Source organism: Amborella trichopoda, chromosome 13, assembly GCF_054954075.1.
Source record: "Amborella trichopoda isolate Santa Cruz 75 chromosome 13, AtrichopodaSantaCruz75HAP2 v2.0, whole genome shotgun sequence".
NCBI classification, from domain to species: domain Eukaryota; kingdom Viridiplantae; phylum Streptophyta; class Magnoliopsida; order Amborellales; family Amborellaceae; genus Amborella; species Amborella trichopoda.
The window spans coordinates 21,579,276-21,606,017 of NC_142348.1; the positions used below are offsets into that span (position 1 = coordinate 21,579,276).

The following is a 26,742-nucleotide window of genomic DNA, read 5'->3' on the forward strand; positions in this document are numbered from 1 at the left end:
CCATGCGTCTTTCTCTCTAGGGTAGAACTTGCTCTCTTCCCCTCTTTAAGTTATGCTTTAATTAGATTGACCCATATCCTTTTGTTGTGTGAATAAAATGAAGAGGGTGAAGTTTGAGATGGGGAATTGCCTCCTTCCTCAACCATTAGAGAATCTGTCAAAAGAAAAAGATGGGCTGCTTATAGACACTCCATTTAAATGGCCTTCTCCTGTTCCATCTTGGCCACCAGATATCTCTCTATCTAGACATGAATAGACATGCGTCGATATGTATGGAATGCTTCTTAAAGTTGGCAGATATCTTGGCCACAAGCGTGGGAGAGAGAGAGGTCTGGTCAGTGGGAGAGAGAGCCTGAGAGAGATGATCAAAAGCCTCTCCATGTGACTGTGATACGATGAATGGATGAGGGAGGTAGAGCCTTTGAATTATCCTTTTGAAAAACCCTTTGTTGCACCAGGAGAAATTGTGAGATGTGGCTTTCCAGCCAAACAAGCACAAACATATATATATATATCACAATAATATTTAATTCAAATAAATGAAAAAGGGGCAATGCATTTATTGAGATTTTAAATAAATTGAATAATCAGATTCTTTTTTGTCAAACAGATCCTAAATCTGTGGGAAATGAGGATGTAGGATGGGTGGACGTACCATGGATAGGGAGATCAGTTAGGATCTTTGGAGGCTAAATGGCTCAGGGCACAGTTTTCCTTGATAGTATTGGTGTGAGGTGGCTTTTGCATGATTGTTTGTGCTGTCAGGAGATAGAGGAGGACTACATGGAGCTGCTTTTTTTGTTGGAGTTATTGTGCTTCGTGCATTCTATGGTGAAATTGCTGTGAGGGATAACCGTGGAGCTAATATTGTTCGGGGTTGAGGATGGTGAATTTAAGATAGGACTTCTATTGGATGATAGTTGGGAAAATTTATGAACGGAAGTGGTAGTGAGGAAGAGGGTTGTGTGGGCTACTGTCAATCCGCAGATGTAACAGGGAAATATCCTCAGAAGATGAAGGGGTTATTATTACAGTTACGGGTCGATGGAGATATAAGAACGCAAGGTTAAAGTTTTGAGGAGGGATTCATGAGAGCTGTGTTAGCAATTAAGGCATAGAGAGGCTGGTAGTAGGCCTCATCATTAGGAAGGGATAGGTCATGGGGTATTGAAATGAATGAGGTCGAAGTAGTAGGCTCGAGTTGAAGGAAGGTTGAGATAAGGAAATGGGAGGCCATGGGTGTTGAAGGGTGAATATGTTGTGTGGAGAGGAGACTAAGAAGACAGGAGGAGGAGACGATTAGAGGGCACTGTGAAGGTCAAACGCTTCATCTTTGTATTCTAAATTGCTTCAAAATGCGTTACATACAATTATAAATCCTTATGATATTTATGCCTAAACAAATAAGGACAGTTACGTTATTTTTTCTCTATAATTCTTCTTTCTAACCATAACAAACACAATCACAATTATATGCTCATCACAAGCACCCTATCACAGATGACCAGTTGCATGCAACTTATATCTGAAAATGTTCAGTTCAACATTCAGTCCGAAAAATAGGTGTAATGGAATGGGTACAGTGCAAAAAAAAAAAAAAAAAATCTTTGACTGGATATTGGCAGCACAGATTAGTGCCAGTGGAGTTGGAACTTTTAGGCTCTAGTGGCACCAAGATCAGGACTGAATAAGATACTTGTGGGGTATCGAGGACATCAGTACAAAGAATTTCACTGATAGGCATGTAGGATATCTATGAAATTTTTAGTTTTCTAAAGAGCAATTTTGGGAGAACATATTAGGTTGATAATCAACGAGATTAGGGATGAAAAAGAGGAGGCAATAGTGGGGTGTGGGAAGTGGGGGCGCTCAGACCAAGTTTTGCATCTCAAGTAGGGATGACTACATCTGAAGAAGGGATGATGAGGATGGGGGGGACAAGAAAAGTGAGGACTGCTACAAGACACGTTTGCCTTGTTAGTAGGCTAGGACGCCTTTCAAGGGTCCTGGGAACTTCTGCTGATTGCAAGTCAGGCAAGTAAGTTATACCTTCTGCCTTCTGGAATCTTCCACCTTCTTGATGAGGTTTTATAGGAAGGTTTAGGGGCAATGTATCTTAGAGTGCGAGGGTCTATGCTGGATTAATGGCAAGTGGTTGTGGTTTACAAGGCTCCCCAAGCTGATCTGTAGGCTTCTTAATAGGCTGCGGCTGGAGTACTCTTCCTGGTTGATTATATATTTGATTTGTTATGGTTGTGCATGGATATTGAAAGACTGATCAATAAAGGGTTATTCATAGTACATTCTTTGAATCTCGCTCTCTCCCTCTCTCTCTCTCTCTCTCTCTCTCTTTCTCTCTCTCTCATTTTACTGAATCTTGCTTGTGTCCTCTGTTCCATGCACAGTTTTTCGGAATGTTTGGAATGTGTAGTTCAGCTTTGCTTCTATCTCTTGATTATCTTTTCATTTTCCGTGTTGAAGTTCTCCAAGAGCTCCCGTTGTATTTGTTTTTATGTGGCATACGTTGTCTTTCCTTTTATCTGTAGCTAAACAATAAGACATGTATTTTCAGGGGGTCCTGGTAGTGGGAAAGGTACTCAATGTTCAAAGATCGTTGATACCTTCGGATTTTCACACCTTAGTGCTGGAGAACTCTTGAGGAGAGAGATGTCTTCTGATACTGAAATTGGGTGCACATTTGCATTGTTATCTTACTCATTTTGACCTTGTTTTAATGTGGATTGCATTATGGTTCAAGTATTCTGATCAGAACATGAAATTTTCCTTTATTTTTCAGGGCTATGATTTGTGATACCATCAAGGAGGGGAAGATTGTTCCTTCTGAAGTCACAGTAAAGCTGTTGCATAAACACATGGAGGCCAATGAGAACAATAAATTTCTGATTGATGGGTTTCCTCGAACTGATGAAAATCGCGTCGCGTTCGAACAATTTGTAAGCTACTCTGTTCAAGCCTTCAAAAAAAGGTTCAAAGCCTTGTTCTCGGTTATCATTTCCTTAGTTTGGGTTTGTACATTTTTTGTCATGTTTTGCGATTGTGTGGTTAATATCACTGTATGATTGGAGGTTGTCTGTACAATTCTTCACAAAAAGGTTCAAAGGGATGTAGACTCTTTGCCTTGGTTAGTTGATGTTTAGTTAATTTCATTACCTTATTACCAGAGGTTGCATTTGAATGCATAGAGTAATAGATGGCACAAGGGAATGATTGTTATGTAAATGAAATATAGACGATAAAGCCCAAAATGCATTTCAGTGAAAAGATTCTCTGCAAAGATATTTTGTCAATTTTTTGAGCTTGGGCTTAGTGCATTAATTTGTATTGTATGCTCTGAAAGCTTGAGAATGGTGTGATTTTCTTTTGAATAACTACTTGCTCGCATAATCATACTTGAAGAAACATAGACGCACGTGTCTTGAGGTTTAACCATGTGTCGACACTTGGCGGACACCGGCACACATGTCGACAATCTTGGGCACACGTACGACACCTCTATTAAGTGTCCACTACCGTATCCCTTTTTTTAGACGCATTTCTTTTTTTGAAAGTGATGTTTCCGTTTTTGGAATCTTCATTGAAAAGTATTTTATTTTAAAAGTAAAAAATATTTTAGAATAAAATAAGTAGTTTAGAATAAAAAATAAAAAATATTTTTATTTGTTAAATTAAGGTTTCCATAAATTAATGGTACTATAATTAAAAAATATGATTTATTTCAACTACTCTGAAACTTTCTATGGTTCCTTCCTCCGCAACTAGTTTCTCCCTTTGTGGACCATTGGTTTCTCCTTCTTCATGCCTGTGGACTGTTGTTTTCTCCCGTTTCAAGCTGTGGACCACTAGATATTCATCTTTCTTCTTCAACTTTTCTCTCTTCCATTCTCGTTGTGCCTTGTGCGTATTGTTTTATCTTTTTTGCTATTAATGGCATCAATTGTATTGTACCTTGTCTTGTGCTACTAATTGACTTTTACTAGTTATAATGCACCTTGTGATTGGTTATAATGCAACCTTTGATTGGTTTATAAGAAATTTTGATGCACAAAATTCAGATTCACAAAGTAGTCTTTTTTGGATTATTAATTTAATTGTTTTTATTTTTTGGATGTTTTACTATTGTTATATGACATGAATTAAATGCAGATGCAAACTACACATAGATTTTAAGATATTTATATGTCGACGTACTCATTTATTTAGATATTTATATATTGTACGGACGTGTCGTGTCTAGATGTAATTTTTTAGGGTTCACGTTTCCAACACTCGTATTCTTGTCATAAATAGGAACCTATGGCCGTGTCTATTTAACATAGATCATACCATGATTAGTGTAGTGTGTGAAAATTTCTTGGTGAGCAAAATCATTCGTTTCTGTCACTTTTTCTTTTAGCTTTTTTTCTTCCCCCCCCCAACAGTTGGACTCATCTCATGTCTTATTCGATTCTTGAGTGAGGCAACTTCGTTTGTGTTGATAAGGGTTCTACTGAGTTTTAGGACAAAAAAGTGTTCAAAAAGAAATTATCACTTAATAATTCTTGATTGCTTCTTTTGGAGTTCATTTGGAGAAGCTTCGAATCTCATTTCCAAGTTTCTATATATCTCTTATTTGTGTTGCTCTGAAGCACACTGCATCTTAAGCGGAAGGTAATTGCTGCCTAAAAATATCTGTTCTCATGAGAAATTTGAAAGTTTAGGTCATTTTCTTTGATCTTGGGTTGGTGAGGAGAAGTTTTCGATGAGCCAGTAAAGCATGCTCTTACGTTTTCTTTCTTCTTGGATCTGATCAGTGGGTGAGAAGTTTTCTGGTGGTGTTTCCTTATCTTAAACCAGTTTGAGCATCTATGTTGGCACCTTGTCTTTTGCAATGTCTGACAATTTTCCAAATGTTTTAAGCATAATACAAGAAAATGAAGATTCCTACCAGATGCTAGTAGTATTTTAGAGGCCACTCTCTCTTCTGCATTTTTGTATCTCTGCAGTGAAGAAACCCAGAAATTCTGCCACCTTACGCTTTTGATACTGGCAATGTGACCAGGTCAAAACCACATACTCCAATTCGCATGTCCCAGTCGATATAGTGGGGATAATGTAGAAAAGTGAATAAACCGTTTGATTGTCCTGATTTTATGCGTGCGTGAACATAGCCCTGAACGTTGTTGTGGTGATGTTGCTATCTTTGTAAGAACTGCAAAATGGACAATTTGAAACTTAGATCCTTGCCACCTCTGACCTGAATCCCGTGTCTTTTCTGTTAATGGAATAGCATTCTTGTAGTAGCTGTCATATTAGGAGTTCAGCTACTTGTTCAGAACATCAATCCAGTTCAATATTTATGAGAAATCAGCAGGTTAGAAATCTCCTTGAAGTTATATTCCTCTTTTTATCTTTTTATAATTAAGTTATATTCCTTTTCGACTGGGCCGGAAGATTTTGTTGGAAAGCTTGTATTGTTATATAGTTTAAGGTCATGGTCTGGTCTGATCTGAGAAGTAGATTGCTAGACGAAATACTGTTATACAACATCAGTGCTTCTGTATTTCTGAGGACCTTAATGCAATGATTCCCTTGAAAGATTGAAGGAACCATAGTTTGTGTTTTATTTATTACCCCTCTAGTCCTACTTGGAAACTCCTAAAGAACTTCGTTTTCTTTAATCCTTTGAACTTGTATTTGTTGTTGCGAAAAGGTAACTCTGGAGACATTAACTTTGGGTTCTGATATCAAGTGTGTAAAAATTGATAGGGCTGTGAATTAATTGGTCCTTTCTTCTTTGGATTATAGTAGTTAGAGGTGAGGATGAACCCCAAAAGCATGCTGCACTAAGAGATAGACCGAACATACATAGCTTATCTACCCATTATGTTGAATTCCTTGGAAGATCTTCTCTTGTGGTTTGCTCGAAACTTACAAAAATACTTGTTAGATCTCATCAATGTAATTCCACCAAATTTCTTGGTTGCATGCAGAAACCTTTTATCATAAAAACCATTCTACACTAACACAATTTGCCTTAAGAGGCTTCCTTAATTGTTCTTACTGAAATTAGCTGCATGTAGAGGTAAAACTTATCAAAGGTGGCTATAATAAACTTTGTCAAAGTTAAAAATGTTTCATGTATAATTAAACGTCATCCAGAAAACTTCTCTTCTTTTATTGTGGTCTCTCTTTCTTGTCAAGTTCACTGGGCATTTAGAAATTTTATGTGGAATTATTCTAATCTGAAAATGTTTTCTGACCATTGCTCTTTCTTTTCCCTACAAAAAAAAGAAACTTTTTGGGGTATGGATATTGGAGTTTTGTTATGTAGAAATCCTTACTCTGTTCTTCTAATCCTTGGATTTCTATCACGTTTTATTGTATGATAGAAATCAAATAGTACACTTCCAACATGTTACTACATATTGAAGGTACAACACTTTGACAATGCTCAGGCTCTTCTTTTATGTGTAATGGAGCTTTTAGACCCCCCCCCCCCCCCCCCCTCTAGCCACACAAATTGCATGGTGCTCTCTTTACAAAACACTTGTCAAAAAACTTTATCTGCAAAAGAGATCGTGGAATGGCCTTATGTTAATTAACTCTCTTTTCTGCTAGTCTATAGATACACATGCTGTTCAGAATTTTCCATTGCTCAAGTGGCTTGGTGAAATATCAATATTATCTTGCACCAAATTTCCTGAATATTTTTGTCTTCTTGATAAGTGGCACATAGGTCTCTTGATAAGTTGTAGAAGGGCAGGGACATGAATTGAAAATGTGTGCCTTGATATTTTCTATGTTGGTATTATTCCTCAAGTAGGAATGTGCCATTTTCTAATGTGTGCCTTTATATTCTCTATGTTGGTATTATTCCTCAAGTAGGCATGTGCCATTTTCTTTCAACCTTAGGTTTATTTGACTTGAATAAAGTGCATAAAAGGGGAAATTTGCAAAAGTGAAACGTATGGACTTATTTGGAAAGAAGATAAGAGATTGTACAAATTGCATGTGGAGAAACCATGAAAGATATTCGTAAGGATTGTCTAAGTTACATAGACACACCCACCTTAAGAGCACAAAGTGAAAGGTATGGGCTTATTTGGAAATAAGATTAGAGATTGTATAAATTGCATGTGGATAAACAATGGAAGATATTCAAAAGGATTGTCTAAGTTACATAGACACACCCTTAATTGTTTTTAACTTCTTATATACATGTTTATCCACGCATACAAATTTAATTTGTGGATACAAGGTGCTGAAGCATGCAAAGCATATGAGTAACGTAAAAGTTTCCAATTTATTATATAGTTCCTGGTGTATTACCAAGACAATTATGTAATATTTTAAATGTGTTTAATTGTTGTTTATTTCACTGTTTTAATTATCCATTGTCTGACTTACAGATTGGAGTAGAACCGGTCTTTGTACTATATTTTGAGTGTCCTGAGGAAGAGATGGTAAGACGGGTTCTTAGCCGTAATGAGGTTGGTATTCTTGCTTTATATTGGGAGTGTTAGCATTTAGAATTTGGAATATTTTCAGCATTTATAATTTGGAATATTTTCATCATTGCTAATAGTATGTGTTTTTTTACTCATACTCAGGGCCGCATTGATGACAATATAGAAACGATAAAGAAACGTCTGAAAGTTTTCAGGAAATTGAATCTCCCAGTTATCAACCATTACTCTGCAAGAGGAAAGGTTCACAAGGTACATTGTGCAGCATAATCTGGGCTGCAACCTCTTTTTCTTTTTTTCATGTTAACTACCTTAAATGTTATGGGCAATGGAAAGTAGGAAACCATCATGTGTTTGGCTGCTTTTATGGCATGGTTGTACTGATTGTACTTCTGATGCTAGTGTTCATGTTAAAGGTTTGAGTTCTTTCGGCCAGAATGCACAAGTTGTTGATGGATCATTTTTTTGAAACTGTAGTTGTTAATAGATCATTTACCATGAATTCAAATTATATGGACTAAAACACAACATATAATCATTTAAAGTTAAGGAGTAATATTTAGCAATTACCACCAAACATATGAAAGGGCATAAGAAAGAAAGAGAAAATGGAAAAGAATAAAAAAAATTCTACAAAACCTTCATTGTAATTTATGTACATTACTTGCTGTTCATTTCAAGTCCAATGCAAGTGTTGAGTCATTTGTCATCAGTATGCATCCCATTTTATATAATAATTTTTATTTTATGTTTTAATTGAGAAAAAAATTCTAGCATTATTCATTTGAAGATACAGTCACTAAATGTGATACGAAGTTGCCTTGTTATGAATATTATTAATCCTCCACCAGTATATTGCTCTACTGGATTAATGAATTAGGCCATCCACCCAGAATTATTGAATATCCATCTACATTTTAGCTGTGGATATATTGTGCTATAACAAGTTCAAGTTTGACTTGATCAATTGCAATTCCATCAACATGGTTTCCTAGATGTCTTCCCAAATTGACATTTCTCGTATTGAAGTATCGGATTGAAATTTTTTTTTTTTTTTTTGCTAATCCACAATTCTTGCTATCCATTGGAAACTCAAATGTCCCAAAAGAATACATTGTTTTCCCAACACTTTGTATCTGAAGTGGAAAAGGCTAGACTAATTGCAATAAAGACCAGATTATTCAAAATTTTCATTATACCCTACCTAAAAATACTTAAATTGCAAATTTTCAAATGTCATGACCACAAAGACAAATGTCTCCATTGTCAACTTCGACCATTGTGCCGATTCTTCTTGTTTCTGTTGTCTTTCATCCAAGGTTGACAAACTTTGGTTTTGATGCTGAGTATTTCTCAACAAATAACAGATCTTTGGTTGCATCATATCATAAACAGTTTTCTTTGATTTCTTGCCTTCTCATTCTTTTGTAACTGGAAACAAAGGGATTCTGTTTGTTTATGCGTTTGTTTTCAATTATAAGCTAAATGTCCCTAGTATTGTTAGATTCTCTAACACAGAGACTAGCTTGAAAAATTGGGCAGTGTATCCTGTTACATTAAGTGTTTCTTATATTTGCAGATCAATGCAGTGGGAACGATAGATGGGGTTTTTGACAATATTCGGTCTCATTTTGTTGCATATGAGGTATTTATAACTTAGCTGTTATACTTGTTTGAAAATGATATGGAAATCCCCAATGATTATTATGCGTTGATTCGGCCAAGCCGTAGAGACACTGTGCTAGAAACGTTTAGGGACGCTGCAATGTTACGAGCGCGTTTAAAGAACTAGCTGGCTATGTTGCATCTTGAGATTTTTTCGTTAACATATATTCATTTTTATGGTTATGAGTTGAGATGGGGATTCCCCACTTACCAATTTTGTAAGCTTTCTTAACATCAACATTGTGGCCGAACTAATAACTAAAACCAACTATCAGAGATCCCTTGTAACATTATTCATGAACATTCATGTCAGACATGTTTCTGCATTTTTGACACCAAAATGTAGGATGGATACTTGTATATGAGAACCTGGTTGACATGCATGGTGCCACGTGAAATGTGTATTACTAAGTCTACCCTTTATTTGGGTCCTTCCAAACATGGCACGTTATATTGGACATGATTTTCACATCATTAGCAAAATCAGACGCGTGTTGTTAATTTGGACAATTTTTTAGACGCAAAGGCACATCAGGTGCACATGTCAAACATGGATAGATATGTTTTGAGTACAAGGACACCTATGCATGTCACATCAAATGGATATGCATCTTCAGAAATGTTCACCCTGACTTTTTCGAGACCAATCTGTTCAGTAACTCTTTGGATGGGAAGTGCCGAGCAACTCAACATTACACACACACACATACGCTTACATTTATTAAGTCATGGTTAAGATTTGGACTTGTCGCATTCAACAAGGAGAGCCCCTTATTCTTAGAGAAACGATAGGATGGAGACCCTAAAGTAGGCCAATTTGGATACCTAGATTTGAGGAGATTTTCTTTAAAAATGGCATTGCCTTGGGAGATATGAGATACCTTGTAAGATGAGAAGAAGTAGGTTATGAGATTTGGAAAACGATTTTAGATAAGAACAGGTGAATCATACGGGATAGAAAGGATAAAACTCTGATATGAGATTTGGGAGAAGAGATTTGGGGACAGGATAGGATATGAAATTTAGGGCAAGAAAAAGAGAGACCTTTTTTTCCTTATTAGCTGATCATGTGTTTCGTGGGCAAAATCCCTCTTTGATACGGAAAATGAGAAGTTAAGAAGCAAAAGATAGCTAAAAGAGGAGAGTCAGATAAATAATTCCAGTCTTTAGAACCCCTCACTGGCTAAAGAATCCGCTAGAGTGTTTCCCGGATATGCACAAAATTGATTTGTGTTTCTAAATCCGTCCAATATTTCATCGATGATGGTTGAGATTCGGCATGAGCATGGTGAAATTTTCGATGTCAATGCTATAATGTTAGAAGAGATGCCTTCTATGATGATAGAGTTCCGTTTTCGAGGCATGAAGCAGATCCCTATGAAAAGGGCAAGGGCTGCTGCTTCATTGGAGTCCCGGATCTTTTCAATTTTTTATCAGAAAATGCCACCGCCAATTCTAGCATGTCTGGGTTTCCCAATAGAAGTACCATCAAAATTAGATTTGAGGGTCCCTATGGGGGCGGGTTCCAAAAACAAAGACTGCCCTTGACCAGGGTATGTCTGCTACTGTAGTTACCCCGGCTACAAAGATCAGAGTTTGAAAGGCCACATAATTCCTTTTCCTGATGCCTTTGATAAAACTGTTATCTTAATTCTATTTCTAAGTTGTGCCACAGCTGTGGTAAGAAAGAGAAACCTAAGCAATGTACAGGGAATAGCAGCTTTTCAAGAGAGAGGTAGCTTTCAAAATGTTTGGGAGCGATTCCTGTAATTTCTGGCCTAATACTTTTTTGTCATGGTAGCTATAGAGGTAAATACCTATAAACGTATGGGATTATTCGCATCTATATATGTTGTCTATAGAGAAATCGAATTCGAAAATCATGCCTCTTGTGTCTAACAATATCGTAGGATGGGGAAGGGGACTTATGTCTTGTACGTGGAGAGCCTAATGTTTTCAAGTGATTAAGGATTGGATCAGGAATAGGCAAATTACCTTTCATCACATAAGCTAGAAGCCAATCAAGAGGCAGATGTAGTGGCAAAGAAAGGAATTCTTAGGCACAAATGGTGGTAACTTGGTTTCTTATTTGTGTGTCTAGTCCAGTGTTCGCAATATTGAACTGGAACGGTTAACCAAACAGGGGTCCGGAAGCGGTTTAACCAGTCTAATCGGTAAACCGGCCGATTCAACAGCTCTAACCGGGCAAGTCTCGAACGATAAAAAAAGTGTTGAAAAAAATAGAAAAGATACAAACAAAATCTACTAAAATATGAAAATCATATAAAGAATGTGATTAAAACAAAACACACTCAAATGAAGTTGAAAATTATTGAAAAAAATGCATTTTAACGAATCGATTTGTGCCATGGGTATTTTTAAAATTTTCTTAAAAAGATGGGAAAATATAAAAGTGAGTATCAATGACCATAATTTTTTTTATTCTTTACCATAATGTAAATAATATTAAAATAGTGTTATAAAATCGACTTGACCAACACTTTTTTAAAAGAAAATAAAAAAAATTAAGTGATATATAATATAGACCATTATTTTTGTAAATACGTAGTAAATGACATATTGGTTAATAGATCTAATAGGCAACTAATTAGTATATGGTGCATTGGTTAGTGGGTTTAATAGCAAATTATTTCTTTACAAGAACTTTCAACTTCGTTCGATTCATGTGGGCAAGTAAAGTTTTTGAACTTCTTACCAATGTAAGGGTTTAATAACAAATTATTTCTTTACAAGTACTTTCTAGTTCGATTAATGTGGCAAGTAAATTTTTTGAACTTCTTACCATTGTAATGAATTCTTAGAATTGTTAAAATGAACCACACCAATGTTTAAAAAGCAAACCGCTAATGGCAGGATCGAATCGTGGTCCGTATAAACTATATTCGCCAGCGCTAACCAATACGCTATTCTAAAATATTTGATATAAATATGAAGTAGTATTCTATTTAAACTTTAAGAAATCGGTTGATCACAAAACCGCCCAAAATAGGAACCAGCCACTGGCCGGTTCCGATATAACCGGGCGGTTAGCGCTTAGAGGTTAGATTGGCCGATTTTACGAACACTGGTCAAGTCATAGAGCCTTTATACACAGCCACTCATGTGATGAAAAGAGAGATACGATTAGTACGTCAATTTTGCTATTAATGAGCTTAGTTAATGATAGAAGAAAAGGACTTCTGCTGTGATGTCTCTTGCTTTTGCCACACGGGCAATGCCCGTGTCATTGGCTAGTATTTCTATAGGGCAGTATTCAGTGGTTCCCAAACCATAAAAAATTATTTTTCCCCCACCTCATCCACCAATATTTTATCGGATGGACCCAAAAGAGTTCCAGATCAGTTTCCAAAAGATTTGATTTGGAGCTCCATAAATGCTCCAAATCCACCAACCCAGAATCATATTTGGACCTGCCCATTTGAATGGATGGTGGATTTGGCATCCATTTCAGATCTTCTTTTGGAGCTTTTTCTTGGATCTCAAGCAATTTAAAGTGGTGGATCAGTTTAGAGCAGCACCGGTTTTGGGGATCTGTGAAGCACCAAAGGACTTTCCTAGTTGTAAGTGTGTGCATATTTTTTTTCTCATGGGTTTTACTTGAGTTACACTGTCTCCCCCTTCCACCCTTTCCCCCTTGATTTTACATCTCCGACAACTTACTGGAGAAATTTTTGCACTGTTTTACCAATTTCTTTTTTTTATCCCACTCTCTGTCTCTTCCCCTCTCATAAACCTCTCTCTCTCTCTCTCTCTCTCTCTCTCTCTCTCTCTCTCTCTCTCTCTCTCTCTCTCTCTCTCTCTCTGACACACTCACACACACAGTGTCAGCACTATCTCTCCCTCTTTGTCTGCCCAATTCTAACCACTTTCCAATCTTTCAGCCTAACCCCTTTCTCCCCTCCCTCTTGCTCCTTTTCATTGTCACAGCTTCTTTCACCGTCCGTTTTCTTTTGTGCATATGCACACACAATAAAGAGAGAGAGAGAGAGAGAGAGAGAGAGAGAGAGAGAGAGAGAGAGAGAGACCATTCTCTCCCTACTTGCTGAAGACTGCTTTGAAATCCAACATTTGTTAGTAGTGCATAAAGCCAAGCCAACTCATCGCGGGTTGAAGAAGCTTTGTGTAATTCTCCAACGCTTGACATGAAATAAATATCATGTTTCTTACCCTGCCTTTGTAACCAAAAAATTTGTGATAGCCGGTTTCAGATTTCTATTTGTCCGAGCACCCTGCCTGTTCAAGTCTGTGAATGCTATTAGCTAAACATTTGATGAGAAAGACATGAAGAAATTGACCATTTGATACTATTTTTATCGAATGAGAACAATTAGCCCTGTGTGTGTCTGCATGTGCGTCTTTGTGTGTGTGTGTGTGTGTCCTTACGATGTGCCTTGATAAGATCTTTTATATATGTATATAGAGTAGAAACCAATTATGTGGATGCTTTCCAATGGTCTACCTTTAATTGGCATAAAGCCATGTGGTACAGGGGACAAGCTGGCCTAACAGTGGTAACCGCTTTCTTGAGAACAATGGACCATTACGCAGTGGGGGCTGTTCTGTCCCAGGTTGGTGTGCCTTCAACATAATGGGCTCATGGAGGAGGCTTCTAGCTAACAATTATTCTTTTTTTCTCTATTTACATGGTTATACAGCTCTATAATTAGCAGATCAATGTACCGTGGGGAATGGTTCTCTTTGGTCCTGGCCAGTTAGGATTCACGCACATTTGAAGTCCACTGAATAAATAGTTATTATTGCTCTTGATATTGGAGGGACACTTTGAACATGTTTGGTCTGCTACTTGAATTTTTTGGATGCATGGCCATCCGGTTGGAGTGTTTAGCTTTATTTGTGTTCCCGTTAGAGTATGAAGAACCTGGGTTTTACTGGTGATCCTCAAGGATGTGACTGCTGCATGTTCTGGGAAAATCAGAATTTCTAGAATTGGCACCTTAACCAATTCTATGGCAGTTACATAGGTTATGGCATAAGATAGATAGCAAAACTGTAGTTTGATTTCATTCTGTTTGCATAATACCCTAATGTTTTATGTAGATTCCTATCTATATTTAGTAGTTGATGAATTGACTAGCGTTGTCTGCTATTACTGGTTGATCCGTAAATATTGAAACCTCATGTACTTTTTTTTCCCTACTGAAATGCAGTGCTTTAACATTGCTCCATTACAGGCAGGACGATCAGACCTAATTCATGCTTCCACATGAATACATACTGACATGAAGGAATAAAGGCACATGCATCTCAGTGCAGATTTTCTACTTAAACATCAAATATTGATTGAGGCACACAAAATGTATGCTTCTGTTATTTATTTCTTGAAAGATAAAGGGGATAAGAGTCGCAGCTTTAGAGCTTAAATCTCCGCATTTTGTTTTAAGTTGGGTTCTATTAAAATGCCCTCAATTTTTTTCTTGTTGATACAGCTATGTTTGTAAAGATCGTCTCCAAGAACCAGTACCATGGATTACCGCCTCTTCTCAGTGTGATGCTAAGCATGAGCCTCCTTGAGACAATGTCATATCCATGTTGAAATCCATATGCTTGGTTCTTGTTGTAATTTCCTTTTGGTAACATGAAGAAACCTAACTTCCTCTTGCCGGAGCATTAAATGGTCTTGCTATGGTGTTTTCTTATTTTGTTTTCCATGAGTTGTTACAGTGTGAATTTTTTTTTTTTTTTTTTCGAGAATATTTACCTTAAAATTTAATTTAATTTAATTGAAAAGAGAAGTGCACGACGGTGTAAAGGGTGATCTTTACAGCGAGAGAGAGATGTTTATGAAGCATTTCAGCCACATTAACATAGCAAAGTCTATTTAATTGATTTGGGTTCTAAATTACTAGCGTCTCTGTAGTGAAAGCGTGAGATACGATGGTCTCATGAAATCACATGGACAACCATTCAAATTTTAAAAAGGGAAATATTTTTAGAACGGTCAAACCACCTCAAAAGTTCAACGTTCAACATGGCGGTGAAATCAACGATTTCTTCAACAAATTTGTTGCATTTGATGGATCCTTTCATTTGAAAACCTTTTGTAGAATCACATAAACGCTTTAAATGCCCTTGTTCAAGTGAAAACGTTTTCATAATGGAAAAAGTTTATACAAGGTTTTCATAATAGAATTAAGGTGCACCTCAAAAATCCCGCATAGAAGGTCCTTTTGATTTTGGAAAACCCTATGATTGATCATCCCAATATCGGGATGTAGGGAATATGAAAGAAAAATTTCTGGTCCTATAAATAGTTTATCAAGCAACACATTGTCGGTGCTGTTTGTTTTCAAGATTTTAGATCTACTTGATCTAAACTATTTTTGGAGTTTAAGATTTTATAATTAGACATGAAAATGTATTCTTAAGCCATCATAACAATTTTTTACATAAAATTATATTTATAATAAAATTTGGAGGTGCGCTTTAATTTGATTGTTTAATGTTGTAACCTAATAAAACCACACCCTCTCATAATGTGACACATTTAAAGTCTAAATTTTTTTCGGGCTCTAAAATTTAAGGCGAAAGTTTATATAAGGTGTTAATCTTTAAGTTATAAAAATAAGGTGCACCCTGATGGAAAGGGTTGGTTTGCTATCGAAAAACCCTCCAATCAATCATCTCGACGTTAAAATATGTGGATGTAGAAAGTTAATAATTTCAAGTTCTGAAAGCAATGTCTTGTAATGTATTTTTTGGACCGTCCATTGTCAAGTGTTCATATATATATATATATGTGTTCATTCTATACTGTTTTTTAAGCTTTAAATTTCATATTTGATATAAAAATAGCTTTGAGGACCATCTTATGGATTTCCTGCACTTGGACCATCTCTTTCAACATCAATTTAGGGTGCGCCTTTACTTTGATTGTTCAAGGTGCCAACCTTGTACAAACCTTACCCAAAACTTGAACCATGTTTCTTATTCAAGAAACATGTTCCAAATTCAGAACCCAAAACAAGTGTGATCATTATTAATAATTTGGCTTCACTTTCAAGCTCCATCACATGAGCCAAATGATGTAAGATGCAGGTAGCCCCTTTGTTACAAGGTTCTAAACTTGAAACAAGATTTTATTTAAAAAAATAAAAAACATGTTCAAGATTAGGTTGGAACGTGAAAAAAAAAAGGGTATTTATGTTATTTAATTCAAGTAATTTTATCATCATTAGAGTCTCTTTTTAACTATTTGGAGTCAGCTACACAAATCTTGATCCGCTATTCTGCTCTATCAAGAGCTATATCTTATGTGAGGCCAAAAACCCTAGTATAAACAGATAACACATATTCATGATTCATGGAAGTGGAGGTTTCACAAAATAACCACTTAATTGGTAAATTAGTTAATTTAACCCCATTGTTATTTTGAGGTGACTTGATCACTTTGTTCATATTTTTCTTTTTTTGGTGGGAAAAAATTTAAATTGCTCAAACCATCCTACAATATCGTGAAGGTTGTCAAATAATCAAGTTCACAATAGAATCCTTAAGTTATAAGTTTCATTTCACTCAGTGCCTCCTCACGAACATTTGTTAAAAAGCTTCAAATGCCCTTAATTCTTTTATGGAAATCTAAACAAGTCGGGCCATTTGAGTAATTTGGTGCCACTTAAGTAGCGTGAGCCAAAGATTTTACTTTTTTATTTTATTGTTTATAATTCCTTTTTGATTTGCCGATCTGTATCAACCTGTCATGCGATCAATTTACCCTCTGGATTCATTTTTTAAAGGAAAAGATTATGCTTACATTGAAAAATATTCTTTTCATGTTGTGAAACCTTCCTATTTGATCATCTTAACTTCGATAAGTATAGATATGAGAAAAAGAGTGTCTTGTAACCTATTAAATAGTATATCCGTTTTCAATATTTTAAAATGTGTTTATATATTTGCTTGATTTGTACCACTTTAATTTTGTGATTAGGGGTAGAAATAGATTTTTAGGTTATTGTAAACGTGTCTGGCGCTAAAATTGTTCAGCAAGTTTAGAAGTGAGCCATACATTTATATGATAAAGGAACAAATTGCTTAAGCCTAGCTCTAAACAATCAAATTAGAGCCTACCTTCAAATAGTATCGAGAAATGTGGTTTCACTATTGAAAATCGCCTTAAAATATATTTTCATTTTTATTTATAAAGTTTAAAGCTTCAAAAATAGTGTAGATCGACAAATCTATGAAACTTGAAAATCTTGAAAATTGACGTTTCAAAAATGCATTACAAAATACACTAGTTTCGAAACTTAAAATCTATTTTTTTTTCTTATGTCTATGCATCTTGATGTCCAGATGATCAATTTAAAAATATAATTTGATTGTTTAGAGCGTGTATGAACTTTTCCCTGGTAAATACGTCAAACCTTACATATCCGCAAATAAAAAGGGTACACTCCGGCTGAAAATAAGACCGATGCTTTGAAAACATTTGGAAGGAAACCTAATTTTAACAGCACTCACCCCCACCCCAAAAGAAGAGGACCAACAAAGCGGACTCCACGCCCCCATAAAGTCAGCCTCCTAAAACGCCTTTACGAACCTTTTGGCGTCCGCCATTCCTCTCTCTATCTTCTTCCTCTCCTTCCATGGACTGCCGTCAATCCCTTCGCCACCATCTTCCCCACTGAACACAAAACCCTAATTTTCTCTTTATATCTTTCCTTACTCTGATCTCCTCACTTTGTCTCTCTACTGCAACTCCAAAAAACCAGGGGTAGGGTTTTCCCCTAATGGCATACCGTAGAGCCCTGTCCTCTCTCATCAGGGGTGCCAAAACCGTCAGATCTCAACCGTCGAGCCTCATCAATAGAGGACCAGAGCTTTACAGGCCGATATCATCTTCTTCGGGCCTTCTTCTCGACAAAGTTGCACAGTATGCGACATCGGCCGCTGCAACTTCGTCGCCTCCACCCCCTGTAGCAACTCCTCCCGGTATTGGTAAAGATGGACCTCTTGGTAAGATCACTGATGAGTTCACAGGGGCTGGAGCCATTGGGAAGGTCTGTCAGGTGATTGGAGCAGTGGTGGATGTGAGGTTTGATGAGGGGTTGCCTCCGATCTTGACTGCATTGGAGGTTTTGGATAACTCCATAAGGTTGGTTTTGGAGGTGGCTCAGCATTTGGGGGAGAAAATGGTGAGGACCATTGCTATGGATGGGACTGAAGGGCTTGTCAGGGGCCAGAGGGTGCTCAACACTGGTTCTCCCATCAAGGTTAGTTGGGGTTTTGTTCTTGAGTTGATCTTTTGAAATTAGGTTTTTTTTTCTCCTGATGTTTTATTTTCATTTTCGTTTGTGTGCTGGTGAGAGAGAGAGATGATCCACCACTATTTAACTGCCCTCCCTCTGTGAGGGAGGGATTGGTCTTTGTATTTGTTGGAGTATAGCTGGGATGTATTGGTGTTTGTATTTGTTGGGAGTATGCAGGCTGACATAATGTGATCATGGTGTAATGGACTGTCTGGATCAGCATGCAAAAATGTGATATTTGGCAGTGTTTCAATCGCTTATAGATAGTGCTGATCCAAATTGCTAGATCTTATCTCTATCTCTCTCGTTTAGATGTATGGTTTCGTATTTAGCAATGTTTTGTACTTATAGATTTATCTTTTTTATAGATAACCATGTCTATCTGCAACTGGTCATTGTGTTGATTGCCGAATTATTTTCTTTTTTTTTTAACAGGTACCAGTGGGTAGGGCTACACTTGGTCGCATTATCAATGTCATTGGGGAACCCATTGACGAAAGGGGTGAAATAAGTATGTTTCTTCAATTAGTGTGCGTCTATTTACTATTCCCTGTTCGGCATTGCCATTTCCTAACGAGTGTTCTAATCACTAAAATTTTTTCTAATTTTTTTGTTCCTTTTATATCTTATTTCTGCATCAGAGACCGATCACTATTTGCCTATCCATCGTGAAGCTCCTTCATTTGTTGAACAAGCAACTGAGCAAGAGATTCTTGTTACTGGTATCAAGGTATGTTCTAATTCTTATCTATTGATTTTGATCCATTTGTTTGAATTTCCTTCGCTCTTAATGTGTCATAAAATTTTTCATGACTATTTGGGTTTGTACTCCTGACTAAAAATTTACTGCTATTGAGATTTTTGATATATTTGCAATTTTTTGCTTACAATTTTCTTCTGCTTATCTCCTATGTAGGTCTTTTCATTAACATGAATAAATCTATATTTGAGGCCTGTTTGATTTATTCACTATTGGTACTTCTAGGTCGTCGACTTGTTGGCACCTTACCAGCGTGGTGGAAAGATTGGGCTCTTCGGTGGTGCTGGTGTTGGCAAAACTGTGCTTATTATGGAGCTGATTAACAATGTCGCAAAGGCTCATGGTGGGTTTTAGAGAATGGAGAGACTTGTTGGCACTTTTGTATTTAGGTACATTAATTCTGATTTATTTGAGCAGGTGGTTTTTCTGTCTTTGCTGGTGTTGGGGAACGTACTCGGGAGGGTAACGATCTGTACAGGGAAATGATTGAGAGTGGTGTCATCAAGCTAGGTGAAAAACAGGTTGATGCCTGTCCCCTGTATATCTTCACTCTTTTTCTTCAAAATGGTTTCTTTTGTTTACATTCATTTGGATACACATTTGATATCTATGTCTCAGGCTGAGAGCAAGTGTGCTCTTGTGTACGGACAAATGAATGAGCCGCCTGGTGCTCGTGCTCGTGTGGGGCTGACCGGGCTCACTGTAGCCGAACATTTCAGAGATGCTGAAGGCCAAGATGTGCTTCTCTTCATTGACAACATTTTCCGTTTCACCCAAGTATGCCCTCCATTAAAAACAAGCTATCAATTTTTTACAACAATTGTACTTTATTATTATCTTCTAATATGATTTTTCTTTGGGTGTTTGTGCTTCACAGAAGTATGTAACTATTTATCATTGTTATGATTATGAGTTAATGAGATTTTTGCTCTTTTTGACAGGCAAACTCTGAAGTGTCTGCTCTGCTTGGGCGTATCCCATCTGCTGTGGGTTATCAACCAACCTTAGCCACTGATCTTGGAGGCTTGCAAGAGCGTATCACAACAACAAAGAAGGGTTCGATCACTTCTGTGCAGGCTATTTACGTGCCTGCTGATGATTTGACTGATCCTGCCCCTGCCACCACCTTTGCTCATCTTGATGCCACCACTGTGTTATCTCGTCAGGTTCGTATTCCTTGCATCTCATCTCTTGATGTTGTTTTTCAACTTCTTTTTTCTAGTAAATGATTGTTTCTTAATTTTGGGAAAATATTTGACAATGACTGGAATGCATAACTTGTATTAGGTGCTCCAGGAACATGGGAATTCAAAATAGATTCCCGGTATTCCGATTACCTATTTTACCCTTTGTCTGGTATTCAGAGTACCAGCCTTGTCGTTTGGATAAAGGGGTGACCAATCTAATTATTGATTTGAAAGCCTATTTCCTGATCACTGCTTTGAAATATGCCCTTTATTTTTATTTTTATTTGTGGTTTTGTTTTGCACTTTCTCATATTTTGTCTTCTTGCTTTGACAGATTTCAGAACTTGGTATCTACCCTGCTGTGGATCCCCTTGATTCTACGTCGCGTATGCTTTCCCCTCACATTCTTGGGCAGGATCACTACAACACTGCTCGTGGTGTCCAGAAGGTTCTTCAAAACTATAAGAATCTTCAGGATATTATTGCCATCCTGGGTATGGACGAGCTAAGTGAAGATGACAAGTTGACAGTGGCTCGTGCTAGGAAAATCCAGAGGTTCCTGAGTCAGCCTTTCCATGTTGCTGAGGTTTTCACGGGTGCTCCAGGAAAATATGTGGAATTGAAGGAGAGCATTGTCAGCTTCCAGGTAAAAAAGAGCTTCCTGAACTTGAATTTGGTTCTGCTTATGTCTTTCTCATTGTTTTCTAACTTTTTTGTGTGACTTCAACTTTTTTATTTAAAATTGAGCTAATAATAAATAAATAGAGAGGTTCTTGATATTCAATTTAGTTTGCATGCATTTCTGATGTATCCTCGGCAAAGCTTGGGCTTTCTCATATTTGGTGCATTTCTGTGCTCATTAATTATGTAAATTTTAAGCTTTGGATGTTTTTATTGATTCATGCTTTGTGTACTCTTGGTTTTTGACCACTTTTCTAGCTGAGTTTGCTGCTTAATTATTTTGCTACACATAATAGTTTGTTGGTTTGAGTGACTTTTGTTATTTGGCAACATCTCTATTTTGAAGTAAATCTTAGTACCTGTGTTGGACATGCTATTGACTACATTACTAATTATGATTCGTTACAAATGCTGAAGATAATAGAGAACGTGAATTGAAAAATCATATTGTTGGTACACCTGCTTGCTCCACCTCCTATCCTTTCACCTTTAAGGGTTGGTTTATGATTAAGGCTTGTTGTCATCCATTATTTTCAATTAGAATTTAGAGTTCTCTATTTTAGTTTTACTGGATTTTTTCATGTTGTCAATCTAATGAGTTTTACTGCTGATGCATTACTTTGGTTATTGAGAAATTTGCATGGAGACCCGCTATTTGATAGTTATTCTGTGAAGATTTTCCTGCTGCTTCCACGTGAATGATTTTGAATGCCAATGTTAATTGTGGTGATTGTTAATTTGCATGGGTCCCAACCCAAATAGTTGGAAATTTATTTCTCTGTACTGATTTTCCTGTTGCTTCAATGCATCCTTTACTTACCAGGGACTTATCTAATTTGGCAAATTGAAGTCTTGATTGATGACTTGAGCTAGTTGGCACAATTAGTCGTTCAAGTCAAAACTTATTTTTTTTTTAAAATAAAGGAAAATAGTTTTAAAAAGTTTAAAATGTCAAAAGATAAAATAAGGAAATTAACAATCTCAAATACCTGAGGATGCAAGAATTTGTAAAATGTCAAGGACTTTCGAAATTGACCAGATAATAGGAGAATTACCTTCATACACTAGTACTGGTGACAACATCTTTAAAAGCTGACATATGGAAATTTTAATTTCAGTTCTGGAGAGTGATTTTTAATTTCTTTTGGGTAGTATTTGTTAACAGGGGGGAGTCGTCATCATTGTCAAAGCCTATTCCCAATTTATTGGGGTCGGCTACACGAACCCTGGTTTGCATTTAAGATTCATGATAAATTTTGGCAAAATTTTATGGAGGCTGCCTACCTAACACAACCCAACTCCTTACCAGGGCATACGATGGGTTAAGGGAAGGTTTTAGGTCCTCACCCTTCTTAGACCATGTTAATATGAAAGAGTAGAGCTACCTAAACTTGAGATCTTGGTCTTGCGATGTCTTACATTTTGACTTGTAGTTTGCTTGAAACACTCTGCTTGTTGCAACCATGTTGTTTTGGGTACCTGCAGTCCTTGGTGTGTCTGGCCATATTTTTGGACAAAGCTAATGTTGAACTCTTTCAAGCATTCTCAGATTTAATTCATAGCCAATCTTTCATCATATTCACCAGTAGCTAGAGGGTTGGCTTAGTGGTTTTGTGGCCTATTAGCAGTCCCTCGGAAAGTCTTTAAAATTAGGGCACCTAAGAGAGACTTGGTAAGCATGGCCAAACACTCAGTAATTATATTTGTTTGAGTCTGTCAGAAGGTGCCAGGCCTAAGCGGCCAAGGGGGAGCTGATCGCTAAGTTGTGATGCAGCTGCCTAAGTGCCTAGGCAGTTGCTTGGTTTCAAGACGCTCCACACACATCTAATATGCATATATATGCACTCCAAATGCAAATGTGCTTGCACACACACACACACATGTATGTAGAATATTTGCATATATTGAAAAAGAGAATTCCAAAGTTTGAAAGCAACCAAATAAATGTTGAATCACATTTCACAAATGTAAATCAGTGGATGTAAGATGTAACAAACTAACCAGCACAAAGAGCAAAAGATAATAGCATTTCCAAAATCCAAATGTCAATGCCATATGGCTGTTTATGTTTTAGGCTCCATTTCCAAGATCATCATCATCATCATCATCATCATCATCATAGCCTTTTCTCAATTAATTGTGGTCGGCTACATGAATCTTAGTCCGCCATTATACTCTATTAAAGGCCATACCTCAGTGAGGCCATAAGTCTTCATATCTTTTCGAACTATTTCCAACCACGTCCTTTTGGGCCTACCTGCTCCATTTCTAAGACCAAAACTCAAAATACTCAAATACATGAGCAATTAAGCACAAATGTCAGATTCAAATTCTGCAGTAAAGAATTTTTTTGTTTTTTTCTCTTAAAAATCGACGTATTAGAAAGGTTCGCCATCCTTTAAAAGGGGAAAGAAGACAACTTTACCTTTGGGGAGGTAGGCTCCACAGATGAGGCGATGGCACCCTCCTTGAGTCTGGCCACCTAGGGGGCCACCTTGGCCTCAATGAGCAGCCTAGGTCCTTGCCCTGCCCCGAGCATACTTTTTGATACACTGTTTGGTATGCTTCTCCTTAAGCATGGAGGCAATTGTGAGATGTTATTAGAACTATTTTTTCGTGAAAGGATCCAGGAAATGTGTTAATATTGACCTCTGTAAACCAAACCACCCTCCTTGGGTCTGGCCACCTAGGGGGCCACCTTGGCCTCAATGAGCGGCCTAGGTCCTCGCCCTGCCCTGAGCACATGTTTTGATACACTGTTTGGTATACATCTCCTTAAGCATGGAGGCAATTGTGAGATGTTATTAGAACAACTTTTTCGTGAAAGGATCCTAGAAATGTGTTGATATTGACCTCTGTAAACCAAACCACTAGAAACTATCAAATATCTAGTGCATTACCTATATCCCTGAATGCTTAAGAAACAACACATGTAATACCAATACCTGCCTGGGACAAAAGTCACGAGTAATCGTATTTTAGGAGAGAATCTGTTTTGTGATAAATGTCCAACAGCTGAGAACATGAGGACTCAATTGTTTGTGGGAACTAATTTAAATCAAGTAGTACGAAGAAAAATGGAAGCACTTGGTGCATTTGCAGAGAACTCCATACATAAATCTTCAATTTTGTTTGCAGCAAAGGACATGATTTGATGCTTTTAAAGAGTGTACATATTGATCTGTGGTGCATGGGGTACTGGAGGTTACCACATTTGCGAGCGAATTTGGACCTACTGAACAAGTGGAGGACAAAGGCAACTCATCTCTCCCTCTTCACCCCCACAAAAAAAGAAAAAAAAAAGAAGCATGTATAAACATGCACACCACACCAAAAGACTTGTAAACAAGCTAATTGATTTTCAAGATAAAGGCTACTGAAACTTTTCCTTTTGTTTTTCTTTTCTTTTATTTTTTATGGGCATCTCTGTTTGAGCTTATTTCCCCTTTACCAAATGTCCAGTGCTTATTGATCTAGTTGTTTTTATAGCAATTTGGATGTTTTCTTGATGGTTAAATACAATTTGGTTTTATACAAGGTGCCTCATAAATAGAAGTTGCATCTAAACTATCAGAAAAAACTGTCCTGTTGTTTGTTACATTCTCTAACTATCCTTATCTTTTCTTTCCTACGAAGAATTTAATCAGTACCTTGAAAGCTGAGTCATTGTTTGATACTTAAAAGTAATCAAGTTCGATTTCTACTTGTTATTACTTGAGGCCAGAGGGAATGATGATTAGCTTTGTTCAGCCATTCTTTTGAGTGGGAAGTTTGGATGGTTGATGGTTAAAATTCTTGTTCATTTGCTATTTTTCAGTCCATTATACATATCGATCTTACCACAAATTGATCTCACCACAAAGTAAGAAACATTTAGCATTAATGAACAGCATTTGGAATTCTTACTTGACCGAGAATACTGCATTGAACCTCTACCAAACAAGTTGCACAATGTGATCACTATTATTATTATTTTATAGCCGCAAATTTATGATAATGTTGAACATTTTTTTTATTATACTCTGTCAAAAGTATGATCATATGAGGTATTGTTTCTTGTATTTCTTGTTTTATTTTGGGCGAGCCTTTCGAACTTCACAAGTAGGGAACCCATCTCATGGATTAGAGGTACTTTCTGGTACGGCTACTGGTTTTGGATTGTGCTTTTTGCAGTTTCTCTCTTTAATATGCTGTTATGGAACCTTTTTAGTATGAGGGTTATAGTCTGCCTTATCCTCACCACGCATTTGTTTTTAGCTCAAATTAATGTCTACAACAGGTTTGAGAAACCATATGTGCTATTGAGAGACCTAGAAATGGACTAGCTGAAATTAATGTCTACAACAGGTTTGAGAAACCATATGTGCTATTGAGAGACCTAGAAATGGATTGAATTCAATTCCTGTCCTATAAATCCTTAAGCTACCTTTGATGTAAAAGTAGGAAGCCTGGTTCTTGAGTCAAAACTATTTATATCTGCATTATCTACATGATAAGGGACACAATATGTTTATGCCTGGGCTGTGTATGTATATGTTTATATTCATGTATCATGCATGTGCATATATATGTATGGTTAAATGTATGTGTAGAAGTTTATATGTGTGCATTACTATTTTATTGTATTTTATCTTTGTGAGCGTGGATTTATATATATCAAAATTAGAAAAGGGCCCCTCGCATTCAACTTGCTTTTGGATTTGTTTGTTCCAGGGTGTATTGGATGGAAAGTATGATGATCTTCCCGAGCAGTCATTCTACATGGTTGGTGGGATCGAAGAGGTCATTGCCAAAGCCGAGAAGATTGCCAAGGAGTCGGCCACCACCTGATCACCCCTGCCCTCCCTCCTTCTGGGTTCACATTTTCTTTGATGCATAAAAAATCAATAATTTTATCGGTGCTGCCTCAAAAGATTTCATTTTTGAAGGTCATCAGCTATTGGCTGCTGTGTTTGGTTAATAGAGAAAGAGACGAGATGAGCGCATTGTTGTTGGCGCTCTCCAAAATAAAAAGGGACGCTAAGAAGTACTTTTTACTCGGGTGCTTGTGCTGTTTTTTTGTATGCGGCTCTCTGGAACATGCCTTCTTATTTTATTCACAGCGAAAACTGTTTGGAAGGTTTTGGACTTGTAAAAAAAGGAAAGTTCTAAATGTGCTTGGTTACATGCTGTAGTAGGGTTTACGAGAAAGATTGCGGATTTAGGTCGTTGGACCCAGAGCTGTTAAATAACACCTGGCTCACTAAATTAAAGGCTTATTACTATCTCTATTTTGGGGAGAGAGAGAGAGAGTGACTATAGTTATATGGTAGTTTCTTTGATACAAGAAAGTTTGGGGGTGGAGTTGCAAGCAGTGCTTCTTATTTTATTATGACCAGTGTTTTGAAGCAGAGATGGGGCGGTCCATTCAGTCAGCCATTGGGCCAATTCGGATTGGGAATTTCAATTCGGGTTGGATGAGTCTTTCTCCAAATCGCAAGGAAAAAAAAAAACAGAGTTCGGTCAAAAATGAGGGCGAAGTTGAGAATCGGGTGATCTGGCAGTTTCATAATGGCCAAATACGACCCTTCACTCCCTATTTGAGTCCTATGATTTTGATCTGGATTGGCAATTGTGGGAGGGAGGGACTTGTTTACCTAGCGGCTTTGACTGAGGTTAATGATCGTCTGGTTTTAGATTGTCTCGTTTCAAAT

At 37.1% G+C, this 26,742-nt stretch overlaps 2 protein-coding genes across 51 annotated transcripts in view; both read left to right on the plus strand.

Moving 5' to 3' along the window:
- Positions 1-14,809, plus strand: part of LOC18433797 (UMP-CMP kinase 3) — a 39,594-nt gene extending 24,785 nt beyond the window's left edge. For 8 of the 50 annotated variants that reach the window (XM_088855457.1, XM_088855453.1, XM_088855460.1 and 5 more), the window contains 7 exons: positions 2,573-2,690; positions 2,798-2,954; positions 7,410-7,490; positions 7,611-7,718; positions 9,046-9,111; positions 13,642-13,720; positions 14,600-14,809. In XM_088855457.1, the coding sequence (XP_088711583.1) occupies positions 2,573-2,690; positions 2,798-2,954; positions 7,410-7,490; positions 7,611-7,718; positions 9,046-9,111; positions 13,642-13,720; positions 14,600-14,706 (716 nt within the window). In that variant the 3' untranslated portion in view covers positions 14,707-14,809. Of the gene's footprint in view, positions 1-2,572; positions 2,691-2,797; positions 2,987-7,409; positions 7,491-7,610; positions 7,719-9,045; positions 9,112-13,628; positions 13,721-14,320 lie in introns of all 50 variants that reach the window. The other 42 variants (XM_088855464.1, XM_088855465.1, XM_088855467.1 and 39 more) reach the window with 18 other exon arrangements.
- Positions 14,810-17,708: 2,899 nt separating this feature from the next.
- Positions 17,709-26,201, plus strand: LOC18433796 (ATP synthase subunit beta, mitochondrial). Its single transcript, XM_006843881.4, has 9 exons — positions 17,709-18,385; positions 18,857-18,932; positions 19,063-19,151; positions 19,407-19,524; positions 19,599-19,702; positions 19,800-19,958; positions 20,123-20,347; positions 20,703-21,014; positions 25,763-26,201. Exons 1-9 carry the CDS (start codon positions 17,903-17,905, stop codon positions 25,877-25,879), a joined length of 1,683 nt encoding a protein of 560 aa, XP_006843944.1. The 5' UTR covers positions 17,709-17,902; the 3' UTR covers positions 25,880-26,201.
- Positions 26,202-26,742: the final 541 nt, after the last annotated feature.

What these genes read in the sequence shown, in the direction of transcription:
- LOC18433796 (XM_006843881.4), top strand. Translation starts at nt 17,903, where the DNA reads ATGGCATACCGTAGAGCCCTGTCCTCTCTCATCAGGGGTGCCAAAACC. An exon ending in TGACGAAAGGGGTGAAATAA is followed by an intron (nt 18,933 to 19,062) that starts GTATGTTTCTTC and finishes TTTCTGCATCAG; the next exon opens with AGACCGATCACTATTTGCCT. An exon ending in TTCTTGTTACTGGTATCAAG is followed by an intron (nt 19,152 to 19,406) that starts GTATGTTCTAAT and finishes TGGTACTTCTAG; the next exon opens with GTCGTCGACTTGTTGGCACC.